Genomic DNA, 13421 nt, shown 5'->3' on the forward strand with positions numbered 1-13421 from the left:
TTGACTCGGAAATTACTGTATATACCCTTTCGCTGCTTTCTGTTGCATCTGTGATTGCAGTGTACTGTAGCAATGGGCGCAAAATAAAACAAGATTATTGGTATTCGCTTACAGCTGATTTTCCGTGTTTTTCTTCGACTACCGTTCCTTGATGTGCTTGTTTGTCTTTGGTAGATTAACCATTATCAATTAGCTTCCACCAAAAATGTCCACTTTAGAAGCGTAAGGCCCACAAGCATAGTATGAAATTCAAGGACTCCCACAGAGCAAAATCAGTTACTTCTATCAAAACATGGGTTACGAAACACCATTAACCGGGTTAATACCTTTTTTATAATTATAAAGTCTAAGGAATTTTCTAAAAAAAATGATGAACATTTGCAAGAACAAGCTTACCTAAAATGACACCTTAAAAACTGGCTGTTACGAGTAGATGTAGCACTTTAAATCCATACAAAGAACATACATTAGTAATTCTTTGCTGAATCAGCAATGATTATATTGCTGCGGTTATCAGAAGTGTACAGAGTCAGGTTTTCTGGTCTTCTGCTCCACTTCGACTCCATTTGTTTTGGAGAATATTGACTCCTAGTAGACTCCGGACGCAAACCATAAGCCACAATCCAGGTTGTTTTATAACTTATATCTTCTCTATAACTTGTCACGAAAAAACCCACATTTTTAAATGTGAAAATGACTACTTGAAAAAAATGAAACCGCAGAAGTAGACAAAAATAACAATTGAGCTACTGTAAGTGCAGAGTAAATATTTGTACCTAAAAGTTTCAACAGGCAAACAATCATAACTTAATCCTGCACCAATCCGGCTGTTTTTACCAAAAATTTAAACTCCGGCTCCATTCCGACTCCAGCTCCACCTGAGACTCCGGATCATAAATATTTTAAAACTCCAGCCCCTGTAGCCTACACCTCTTCCGTTATTGTTTAAATCTTTTATGTCGGTTGAAATGGCAGGTTAAAGCTTTAGATGAACTGTCAATTTGGTCGCCTACTTGTAGTAACTCTTGGCTGCACGGTAGGTCCGGTCACACAAAAGATTTTAAAAATGTTACCAAATGTCCAGTTAGTTAAAACAGTGAAAAATAGGTGAGATAATAATGTGTTTACATGGTGAATATAACACAATGTTGACAGAAGTAGCCTTCAATCTCTAAAATATCTATGGTGTTATATACCAAACAACTGAAAATAGTCTTAACTTGATCATTAATTATGTCAACAATGACTTTGAGTAGTAGCTAGGCTACTGGTTAAACTGCACTGGTCATTTGATTTTAAACTGCACTGGTTGAACGCATGAATACATGTTTACAAATTCTCGTACAACTAACATCTATCTCACCCAGCGATATCTCAATTCAGAGGTTCACAAAATGTTTAATTGTGAGTATTTTTACAGCAATAACGCGTCACGGCATGAAATCGTTTGCAATGTACATTGCTTCGTCCGAATATTAACGAGGTAGTAAACAAAACAGTCAGTCTTTTGACTTTGCACTCGTAAAGTTACATCTTCCAAACATGATACGACACTTCAGAGCTGTGAATTACAGTACAATAAGATTACAGCGTTTCATAAATGCTTAAAGACCTGTTGCTGTAGAAGTGCTTTCAATATCTAAATTATGTATAATTTGTACATACATTATATTTTTTGCAAAACAGCTAAAAGCCTTAGTCCTGATATTGGAGCTTGCGTAGCACAGTATCAAAATTTAAAGTTTGAAAATACTATTTCATCATGTAATCGATGAAAGATCATAATCTTTGAAATAACACCACAATAGACCTACATAACAAAAGCATCGTTGGCAGCCGCAAAGCAATATTCCAGTTCCAGCAGTAATGTTTATCGTTATTTTAATAGAGGAATAAATTGAGTTGAGTTGTATGGCAAATTAATGGCTGATAAACGCTTAAGAATAAAACCAATACGACTATATTTTTGATATACTGTAAAACACTGAGTGATTCACATAGCGCTATACAACAGAATTGTCAACCTAGTGTACATCAGTTACGTTGGTAAAAAAGCGAGAAAAAAAAAACACAAATGCAGATCTGTGGACAGGTTAAGGTTAAAGAAAATATCCGGCACTATCTGCCTTTTTCAGCCGGATGCAACATAACAAAGGAAAGTCAAGACCAATTGTCCAACTGATTTCAAATGCAAACTCCGTACGTCAGCTTCCAGAAATGTAAGCATACCGATATTTTGTTGAGTTTATTGTTATCCCATTGGTCCAAGCTGAGATTGTTCACTGCACAAATTTGTTGTTGCTTAATGTCACTTATGCAAATTTGTTGTAGCACTTGTAGAGCACCATTGATTTCGACAGTTTGCACTACTGCCACCATTTTGGCAGGCACAATGTCGAATTATTGCAAAAACAGCCCATATTAATATTTGCTTGAGGGTTTCTTGACTATGCATTGCATTAGGCTCCACCACCTTCGTTATCTCCTTGAATGACGACGAAACGGATGGGAGAGTCTGTTGGTGCTTGTCCGCTGGTGGCTGTGAGAAATAAATTGATTTAGTTGTTTGCCAAGATGGCTGAGTTGGTTAACGACTTAGTGCACGAAGAAACTACAAGAGCTAGCAACGCTGGTTCGACTCTCGGGTGTGCATTTGAGCAACGCATTTTAAGGAATGCTCTTCATTCAGCGGCACCTGGTGGATGGATTAATTTACATGCAACAACGTTTCAACAATCGAAAATTTCACTTTCCTTACAGTCTATTTCGGTAACCGGGGTAGCGTCAGTGGTTTAAAACCTCTGCAAATATGCGAAACTTTCAGGAATTACTCCGAGCATTGAGATTCAAAACCAGCCCACAAACTCATTTAGCCAAGAATCAACATTTTGTTTGGTCTATTTTTCAAGCACCATAGTGAAATAAACTTGCTGAAAAACTTGATGCTGTTTTAAAATCGCTACCATTTTGAAGTAACAACAATAATTCAACTTACGTGATGTTAGTAATTTGCATAGATAAACATATTATAGCCTATGTTTTCAAACGAGTGTATGGTACATGTCACAAAAGCAGTAGAATAAAAAAAATAATTTCCTCTCCAGATACAATATAAAGAAGTGTTTCCAAATCAAACATTAAAAATTGCAAGCGTTATGCTTTAAGCCAGAACCTGATCAATAATTTATTTCAGACAATAATCTTAAAAACAAATTTTTAAAATATATTTTTGTCACATCCCGGCTTATAACCGGTAATTAAATATCAATGAAATCAACAATACCATGTTTGGATTTTATCAAATTGAACCTGCACGAGTCCTGCGCAAAAAACTCACCAAACTTATTACTCTTACAGCTTGATTATTGTTACTTTGAGGCTCACAATAAACACAAACTGAATAGATGATAATACAAACAAGAGGAAAAAACTAAATCATTGCTTAGGTGAAAACCTGTGTCAAGGTTAGTTACTCATTCAGGTATTCCCAAGGGAGGTTTCAAATAGGCTAGTTTGAGCAATGTGAAGTATATAGTCTGCAATTTTACGTCAAACTCACCAAGCCCGATAATTAGACCAAGGACAACCGCAAGAAGAAGGAAAGCCAACACCGATCCCATAATGATTGAGATGCATTTGCGCCTTGTAATTGGTTCCTCATCATTTTCATCCCCGAGATATTTCCATACTGGTTTTGGGCAAATACACCAGTTTGTTCCAAGTCCGTACAACAGACTTTGTCTACTTTCAGATCTACAAAAAAAATGGCAGTCCAGTCCAGAGAGATAATTTCATCCCGTTAACTCAGTTGGTTAAAAGCCGACTTTGTACACAAAGAACTGCAAGGTCAAGCAACGCTAGTTCGACTCTCGGGGTGTGCGCTTGAGCAACGCATTTTGGGACTGCTTCGATTCAGCGGTATGTAGTGAATAGAATAATTTCCTGGCAACAGCACTTCAAAAATTTGAAACTTCACTGCCAGTCTCGATAACCGGCCCTGCGGCAGTTGTAGGTCAAAGCCTTTACAAGTATGCCAAATTGCCAGGAATAACCCTTTAACCCTTTGAAGGTTGGGGGGCTGTCAATTCAACTTTTTTGTATCGACAATTGTATCTCTAAAACCACTGAGGCTGCGACTATGAGATTTCTTGACTTTTTCTAACTTTTATTCACCTCTATTGAGCTGAAATTTTTAGCAAATAAAGATTATAAATTGAGAGATATAAGGCATTTCTCAGCACATCCTCTGAAATATTTCATATTCTATTGTTCAAAATTTTCCCACCAGCTGGATGAAAGTAATTAATTTGGCCCATGTCTCGTTAATCCTAACTGTTTCACAGCGTGAAAGAAATTGACTGTATGTAAAATTATGTAAAAAAATTTTAGTCACAACGTTGCAATGCATGTTCTTCATTACTCTACAAAAAAATAATGTGTAAACTCACTCTACAATTACAGTCATAAGTCACCTCAACATTTCAACGTATATGAGCAGTTCTAAAATTTACATAGTTTTAATTTTCGGATATGCTCAGCGTGAATAATTTTACAAAGTAAATCCAAAATTTTGAAACCGTGTCTTAAAAAATAACAGAGATATCACTCCTAAAGCATAAGAAGAATCGACAACCCGCCCCAAACTGAGCAAGACTCCAGGAGCCCAACCTTCTAAGGGTTAAAGGTTTTTTTAGTCCGAAAAAAAATCAAAACCAACCAACTAACTATTATATTGTATAGTGTATGTGTTAGAAACAAATTAATCTTCTTCATAAGTATTATAAATTTCGATGCTTCGTTGCAAGGTTTTCGACATGAAAAAGCACTTTTTACCAACGAAAACAAATCAATGAAAAGTGTTCATTCTACCTATGAGTTCCATAGGCCCAATTAAGTGACAGATGGTAAAAAATGTTGATTGGAAAGGTAAAAAAGAGTCGATGATAATTTGAAAGCTGATCAGTGATTAGGAAAGATTTTACATCAAATAGTTTTTCATAATAAATTTTAACAAAATTATTCGCTTACTTTTCCCACCCACGTTCCGCTGCACATGAAGAAGACTGCAAGAAAATAGATAATTAGGTATGCCATATGTAAATATGCAAAAAATGTGCAAATGCCAGCATTTAATAAATACAAATTAGCAGTAGCCTAATGCCATAATGTTCAACCAATAAACACAAAATTAATTAGACCTGACTGACATCAGTAAAACACTTACTAACACAGATTTCAGTTACTTTTCTTTACAAGCCAAATTAGAACATGCAATGATGCAACAGCAGATCCATAAAACGTGTTAAAAAGTTCTAACAAAACAGAAATCAGTTTCTCGGCAGCCGATTTGTAGCAAGAATTGACAGCGATAGACACCGTGTTTCGCCCATGAGGCTGGGCTCGTCAGTATCGCACCACTAATTCTGCCACAAAATCAATTATGTTTTATGGCTACGCATACGTAAAAATTTCAATCATCCATGTGATTTAGCGAGCGTAGCAAGCAAGAAATTTAAAAAAGGTAAATGCATGTGTCTCGTTTTTGTTGGGGGGGGGGGGTGGTCAAGTGCCCCCTAGAGTCACTATTGCAAGGATTGAAATATTAAAGGCTTTTTTAATTAAAAAAATATTGTTTTAGTTTTAACCAAGGTACTCTAAAACAGGGGTCCGCAAATAGTGGGTCGCGACCCAAATTTGGGTCGCGAGACCATCCACTCTGGGTCGCAAAACGGTTTAAACTTACCATAAATATAACTTGTATGGCAAAAATAAATACAATCATAATAGTTTTTGATGTGCTGAGTTTTGTACAATTTGGTAGGCTACAAGAAAATTTATACTTTCGATTGTAGTACAGTATAGTTAAGCCCACGGTTATATATCCTGGAAGACACCTTGTGCCAGGGCATGAAAAATCTCTCAGTTTATCTCCAGAACTGGCGACTGAAACTCAGCGAAAACAAAACTTTGGCGGTAGCTTTCCACTTACACAATCGGGAAGCTGATCGTGAGCTAAATGTTCAGAACAATGGAAAACTTCTGTCCTTCTGCCCCGAACCAAAATATCTTGGGGTGACACTAGACAGATCGTACGCATACCGCCACCATTTGGCGTCACTGCGCAAGAAAATGACATCCCGCGCTGCACTGCTCAAGCGCCTGGCAGGCTCCGATGCCTGCGTCCCACACCATTGGACAATTTTGCCATTCTCGCTGGCATCCAACCTGCTGATCTTCGTCGCGAAGAAGCCACTCTGTTTCTTGGCCGACGGGCACTAGAGCCTAACCATCTTCTCTATCACAAGATCTCAGCTCCCCCAAACCAGCACCCCGTCGACTGAAATCAAGACACCCATTCGTGCCAGTCGCCCAACTTCTGATCAACGAAGCAGATGAACTTTATCTCTGTGGCTAGTTGGGCGGACTATAAATGGAATTCTGAATGGAAGTCAAGTACCACCAAACTCCATTTGTTCATCTCCGACGCCGACACATGCCCCATCGGCCTGACACTACAAAGACAAGCATGAGTGCGCCTCAACCGTCTTCGCACGGGCGTCGGGCTTTTCCGCTCAACCATGCGCCATTGGGCAATGGCCTCTTCCTCCTCTTGTGAATGTGGTGTCGAGGAACAGAACGCAGACCACATCATCAATGATTGTACCATCTTCAAACCACCTAACGGAGTAAAAGGTCTGCATGTCATGGATGATAAAACTAAAGACTGGCTGCTCTCTAGTAGCCTTCCAGTGAAGTTCGGGAACATCCTGAGTCTGGGGCGGTAAAAGGATAGACCCTCGGCCCCAGAGGCTTGCACGACGACGACAACGACGAAGCACACGATTAATAGGTTCACCCGCTTATTAAGCCCAATTTGGTCCATTCCGGAATTACTGAAGGTATAGGAGTGGTAGAAAATTGTCTCCCGCTTAATAAGGCAAAATTGTCCGGTCCCGATGTGGCCTTAATAAGCGGGGACGACCGTATTGGAATTGATATTACTTTGCAAAGTGTTTTGTGCAAAATTATATACTTCCGAAACGTTTGGGTCGCGAAGATTTCGAACAATTGCTTGTTGGGTCGCACCAAAAAGTATTTGCGGACCCCTGCTCTAAAAAGATAAAGGATTTAAGCTAATATTTTATAATCCGTACCGGTACCACAAAAAGAATTGCTTTAATGCAAAAATACAAACCAGTTTGACGTGAAGAAACTATTCTTGTTTAACCTAGTGTGTCAATTTAATTTGTCTGTTCATGAAGTAAGCTAAACTGTCTGCATCTCTGGTTATTGTTTTATATTTTATCAGTTTCATTTCCAGACTAACCTTTCTCCTGTTTCTTATTCTCTTTAGATTCTTTTTCAAATAAATATTCTCTTCTTTTAACTTGGTCTCCCTCAATTTGTTTTGCATTGTCACAACACTTCTTGTCGTTGCTATGGCAATGACCAATGAGATATTTACGAAGTTTTAAGTGTTGTCTTTCCTTTATCACTTTCAAAAGCATCTTTCTCGTCAGCAACGCCCTTTCTTTTGTTCTGGTGACGTCTGCAGCTGCAAACTATTACTTCTTTGACGACGATAATTGTTTGTCAAAAAGTGGTGTTGAAAAATGGTTTTCAACCAGCGCTTTTCCAATGTCAATATCTTGGATATTATGGTGCCCTAAAGTTATGCTTTCGTCGGTTAAGATTAAGAACAATTGTTTATTCGACACTTTTATTGTTACGCAAGAACCTTTTTGTTGAGGATGTACTTGACAAAATAAGATTTGGGCTTTTAATGTGTTTAACAATCGTTCCAACAATCGTCTCCCAATGGCCACTACAAGTTGATTGTTTGCGTCATAATGATCCTTCACTACAAAATTAACTGTTATTACTTGGCAGCCTATACACCAAGAATGGATGCTTTGGCTATTACTTTTTGCATGCTATCTTTTACAACAGATGCCTCAACCTGACTTGCTGGCAGAACTGCTGTTTTCACTTGTTTACAACTCAGCAGGAAATTACCCAGTGAGCAAAACCCGTGATTTTTACGTTGATTCAACGTCTGCAGGCGTTGAATCAATGTAAAAATGACGGATTTTGCTGTCTGGGGAAAGACAACAGGCATGTGCCTGGAGATTGTGCAGATGGTGTTCGGAGTTACAGTTGCAATATTTCTTATCGACAGTTTCCCTCAATGTAAGCAACATCTGCATTAACGCCTAAACTCTAATCAACATATTTTGTCAATATAAGAAAAATTTAAATAAATTTTGAAAACATAGTCAATCATTCAAAAGTACTTATCAATCGACATATTTTATGAAGTTTGGATATTTTTCAAATATCATAAAAGCGTTTGAGGAAATTATAAAAACAACTGGATTATATTATTCAAAAGATTGTTTTGTATTCTTGGAAAAACAGTAAAGTAACCGAAGCTTATGGATAAGTGTAGCCTACTAAAATACTCTTACGGGTATTTGAACTTGAGATGCATCTTCGGTTTGAACTTGAGTGAAACCACTGCCAACCTAATATGCCAAAAGATACAGAAATTTCAATAATATGTCGAATTGGTGGGACTGTATGATACATGGAATAATACATGGCTGTACTGTAACTAGCAAATTTCAAATATTTTCTTAACATGGCGCTAAGGCAGATCAGAGCATTTACAATATAGTTTTTTAAAATAATAATGGATATTGGTCATTTAGATCGAATACGGTTGAAGATTGTTAACAATTTTTTAATTTGTTTTGGTGTTAGGTATTTGAGTAAATTAGAATTATTCAGTGCATGGAAAAAATTAATTAACTGTGTATTTTTACAGCACACCGAGGGTTACTTAAGGACAAGAAAATCACGACCGGAAAAAGCAGCATATCAATGTTCCGTAATAAAAATGTGTTTACCATAAAATAAAATTATTAAAAATCTTAGCTGTGTTCACAAAGACTGAAATAACTTACCGACGTTATTGTCACCTCTCTATCAGCCAGGTGTCCGCCCCTTGATTTTATTCTACCATGTGACTCTTTGCTACCATCTAGCGAACTAATGTCGCTGGTAATGTCTGCCGACATTGTCGATTTTCGACCAGAAGAGAAATTGAGATTTTGTTCGCTGGCTTTGGGTGACGTCACACTTGCACTCTGTTCAGTATATTTTGTGTCTTGCTTTGTTTTCAAGGGTCAAAAATGCAATATTTGTTTCAAAATTTTGTAAAAAAAAATATTAATGCATATCAAAGTGAATTAAATAAATTGCATTGAACATTGAATAGATAAAAAAATTGAATACTATTAGACCAAAACATTTTTATCATGAAGCACAAAACGTCCCAAAGTTTTGATAGTTGTACTTACTTGTTGTTTATCTGATGACGTTGTTTCTGATGCAATTTCGTCAGTTTGCTTGCCCTAAAATCCAATAAAATAAGAAAGAGTGTTAAATGTATCAATCATCCAGAATCTAAACTTACCGACACTTTAAGTCATTTTGGTTTACTGAATGTTATTAACATTCTCTACAAAGCATCTCTCAATCATGAGGTTGTACACAGTGCTCACTGTGTGTATACTTTATTACAAAATTTAGGTTTAACTACTTTTTGAGAAGTACAGTGAGCCATTACAGCAATAGATTAACTAACCACAAAATCTTTCAAAGACTATCCTTGAAAAATATGACATCAAATTTTACAGAACACAATTGACACAAGCAATTTTGCGCAACTCAATTTCCTAAAATTAATAAAGCTTGCTATCAAAATTAATGTAAAAAGAGATGACTTAAACACAGTAACACTTCCACCAATTTTGCGATATGCCAGGTCATGACAGTATTATTAAACCAAGCCTCTACATCAGTGGTCTCCAACCTGTGGGTCGCGACCCCGAGTGGGGTCGCCTTAACTTTTCCTGGGGTCGCCACAACTCACCATATTCAATTTATTATCGTTTCAATTTATTACCGAAAAAAAGACTGATACTTTTTCAAAAATTTTTTTTGTTCTACTTCTAGTTCGCAACCTTTGCCTGTGTTTTGGACTCCTTGGAGTACAGCTACCTCGCATCACAATTAAACCATTGTGGTGCATTAATCAAAAACGCAATAGTTGCGACAAGTAGGACACAGATCAAAAGCATTGACGATGCTAGTTTAGACTAACTTTTTATTATTCAAGGTGACTCCAGAACGTGCGAATAGTTATTTATGCAGGACTGGTGTAGTGTGCAGACATTTCACCGGCTGTTTACGGTTTCCTTTGCAGCTAGTAGTGGTAATTTGTAGTTACAGTACCAAGTATAGCTAAATAATATACAAAAATGGCAGCAAAATAAGACCAGAAAAAGATCAGTATTACGAGGCTTTTTTAAAACTTGGTTTCACTGAATTTAATGGCAAACCAAAGTGTGTGATCTGTCTTAAAATTCTAGCAAAAGAATCGATGAAATTAAACGTCATTTTAAAAAAAATCATCCAGGCTGCGTGGATAAACCATCTGATTTTTTTTTAAACGTAAATTGCAATCTCTTGCGTCACAAGCAAGTGTGATGAAAGCATTTACAGCGGTAAATAAAGCTGCTGTTTATTCTTCGTATGTCGCCTCTTATCAGATTGCAAAGCAAAAGAAAGCCCATACAATTGGAGAAAAAATGCTGCTGCCAGTATTGAAGGAAGTTGTGAAAATCATGACTGGAAAAAAAGAGACCAAAAAAACAGTTATTTTGGAATACTTTTGTGTAGCCACATTTCTCTGTAATTGCGCGTACTTACTCTTATTATTTAGTTTCAGCATTACTTGAAATATTTTTCTCCGTATCGGAAAACAAAATGGGGTCGCATGTAAATGCTGATTTCATTTTCATTTAAATTGGGGTCGCTTCTTAAAAAGGTTGGAGACCACTGCTCTACATGACACCAAGAATTACAAACTTCACCAAGGCTGAAACAAGTGCAAATATTAATGTAGCTAATTGCAGGATCAATATCGATACAAAACTTCAACGTAATTTTGAAGTTCCACAAATATGGTTGCTTGCTGGTCATGCAGTGTTTCCTTGTACCTTTTTAAAACCTTTAGAGAACCAAGACGCATAAAACGATTTTCCTTTTGCTGGTTTTGGTTGGTTAGTTTTGGATGATTCCGTTTGGTTGGTTGCTTTAGACTCTAATTTTCCCTTCTCTTTTTGCGATGGACTTTTCTTGAATTCTTCCACCACAAACGTGGTTTGTTTTTTGGGTTTAGCTTTGGTATCCACAGAAGGCTTCACAATAAAACTTTTTTCTATTTTTAATAAACTTTTTAAAGCAGAGTCATTGGTTTTCTTTTTCTCTTGGGAAAATAATTTAGACATTTTTTCTCCAAAGAAAGATTTCTTGTCTTTCGCGTCCGATACTTCTTCCACTTTGTCTGTTTTGTGCTCAGAAGCTTTTTTCGGCGATTTATTTGCATTTTCAACTGAAGCTGTCGCATCTTTAGATTCAAATTTATTCGGCTTTTCCAGCTGTGCAAATTTTTCATTATAGTTAATGAACATAACGAGGTTTTAAAGGAAGACTTTAGTTAAATTTTTACTCATAAATTTAAATTAGACTTAAGTTTTTACCCATACAAACTTCACAAATATGTTTTCAAATGCAGGCCTACATTATATTTACCACTAACTACTACGACATATCGGGCCAAAAGTTAATGCACTTCATCCATGGTCTACCTTTAAACTGCAAGCATTGATAGATATCATGCAAAAATAATTGCAAGTTTACAATGCGTCATCATTATTTTTGAACTTTTCTGAACAAAACATCTTCTAGGTTACCAAAGTCCCGACACCATAAACACCTTTATCACGAACACCTTTATCATGAACACCTTTATCATAAACACCTTCATCATGAACACCTTTATCATAAACAATTTTATCATAAACATCTTTATCATAAACACCTTTATCATGAACACCTTTATCATGAACACCTTCATCACGAACACCTTTATTATGAACACCTTCATCACGAACACCTTTATTATGAACACCTTCATCACGAACACCTTTATTATGATCACCTTAATTTTACGTGATTCATCAATTTCTTCCTCTTTCTTTTCAAGTTGGCTTTTAAGTCTATATTTTTCAACCAAAGATCCTTGTCCACCACCGTCAACAATAGATCCTCTTCTGAAGTTTCGACTTCCGGTAGTAGGGGTGAAGTTGGGATTTGTTGCAAACGCCTTGCGACTGGAAGATCTGCTTGTTGAAAGGTTGGTTTGCATCGATTGCTTTGAGGATGGCTTTGTAAATAAGGAACCATACCCTTTTCCGTTGTCTTTCTCCGAAGAGAGATATTTTCTGCTCACAGAAGCAGCGGACACCTTATTGTCAATTGCCACGTTTTCCTTCGCTGGTCGCTTATCACTCTCTTTAGATTCGAACGCCTTTTTGATTGCACTTGGTTTAGACTGTGATTCAGAACTTTTAGTAAAAGGCGTGTGAGGGCTGGTTATTGGCTTTACGGTGACCGTAGTTGGTTTAGTGTTGGTTTTAATATTTTCTGTAGGAGCTTTTACTGGTTTGGCACCTTCCAGCTCATTATTTGATTCGTTTTCATTTCCTGATTGTTTTGTTTCAACGTGTGGCACCGCACTTTGATCTGGTTTATTACGTGTGGCACTATCTGTGTTAATAAAAGAGGAACTTTGCAAAGGCACTTCCTTTTTTTCTTGTACGCTTGTACACCTTATTTCTTTAAGCTGCATATTCTGGCTGGAGTTAATTTCATTGTGTTGTTGATTGGTTCGCTTGTGTTGCGATAAGACTGCACATCTCGAGTTTAGATCATCTTTCTTCGTTTGCAACTTTAGTTCAGTTTTTGCATTTGAGTTATCACTTTTTGTAATGATAGTGTTGTCACTTAAAGCAGTCAGAACATCCAGTTTTAAAATTTCAACATCCTGTGATTTATCTTTGTTTTCCTTTATAGCATTATTTCTAATGATTTCCTTTCCACTTACAAAAGAATCTGGTTTTAAATTTTCAACCTGAACACTGCTCTCATTTTCATTAAACTTCGAGATGTTTTCTTGTTCATCACTTGAATCACATTGATGCATTGTCAATTCCACCACAAATTGGCTTCCTTCGGATTCAATTTGCGCTTCGATGCCCCGTGGCAGTGAAGACTTTTGATTTTCTTCTAGACTAGTTGAAACTAATTTTGCATTGAAGTCGTCTTTCCTTGTGCTTTCGCTGTGATCTGCTGCACATGAAGTAACGTCAGAATTCTTTTCCATTTGCTTGTCTGTTCGAGAAGTGTCGTTACTGATGTGTTTGTCTGACGTATGTGGCGTCACAATTGTGTTTTCAAGAGATGCGTCATCTAGTATTATGACTTCGTCGTCTGATTCGGTGTCGTCATTT

The 13421-nt window shown here is 36.9% G+C and overlaps 1 protein-coding gene across 1 annotated transcript; it reads right to left on the bottom strand.

The window, feature by feature from the left end:
- Positions 1-1422: 1422 nt before the first annotated feature.
- LOC145774582 (uncharacterized) lies at positions 1423-12846 on the bottom strand. Its single transcript, XM_082585850.1, has 8 exons — positions 12071-12846; positions 11067-11507; positions 9363-9416; positions 8967-9149; positions 8469-8525; positions 5029-5063; positions 3560-3753; positions 1423-2539 (listed from the first exon to the last, which is right to left on the bottom strand). Exons 1-8 carry the CDS (start codon positions 12758-12760, stop codon positions 2460-2462), a joined length of 1734 nt encoding a protein of 577 aa, XP_082441976.1. The 5' UTR covers positions 12761-12846; the 3' UTR covers positions 1423-2459.
- Between the last annotated feature and the right edge of the window lie 575 nt (positions 12847-13421).

Source organism: Aplidium turbinatum, chromosome 7, assembly GCF_918807975.1.
Source record: "Aplidium turbinatum chromosome 7, kaAplTurb1.1, whole genome shotgun sequence".
Taxonomy (NCBI): domain Eukaryota; kingdom Metazoa; phylum Chordata; class Ascidiacea; order Aplousobranchia; family Polyclinidae; genus Aplidium; species Aplidium turbinatum.

Bases quoted from the DNA above. Each gene is read 5' to 3' on its own strand.
- LOC145774582 (XM_082585850.1), bottom strand. From the start codon at position 12,760: ATGCAGCTTAAAGAAATAAGGTGTACAAGCGTACAAGAAAAAAAGGAA. The intron at 5,064-8,468 runs GTAAGAGTATTT...ATTTTCTTGCAG, and splicing joins CATCTCAAGTTCAAATACCC to TCTTCTTCATGTGCAGCGGA. The intron at 2,540-3,559 runs GTGAGTTTGACG...TATTTCTCACAG, and splicing joins TGGTCTAATTATCGGGCTTG to CCACCAGCGGACAAGCACCA.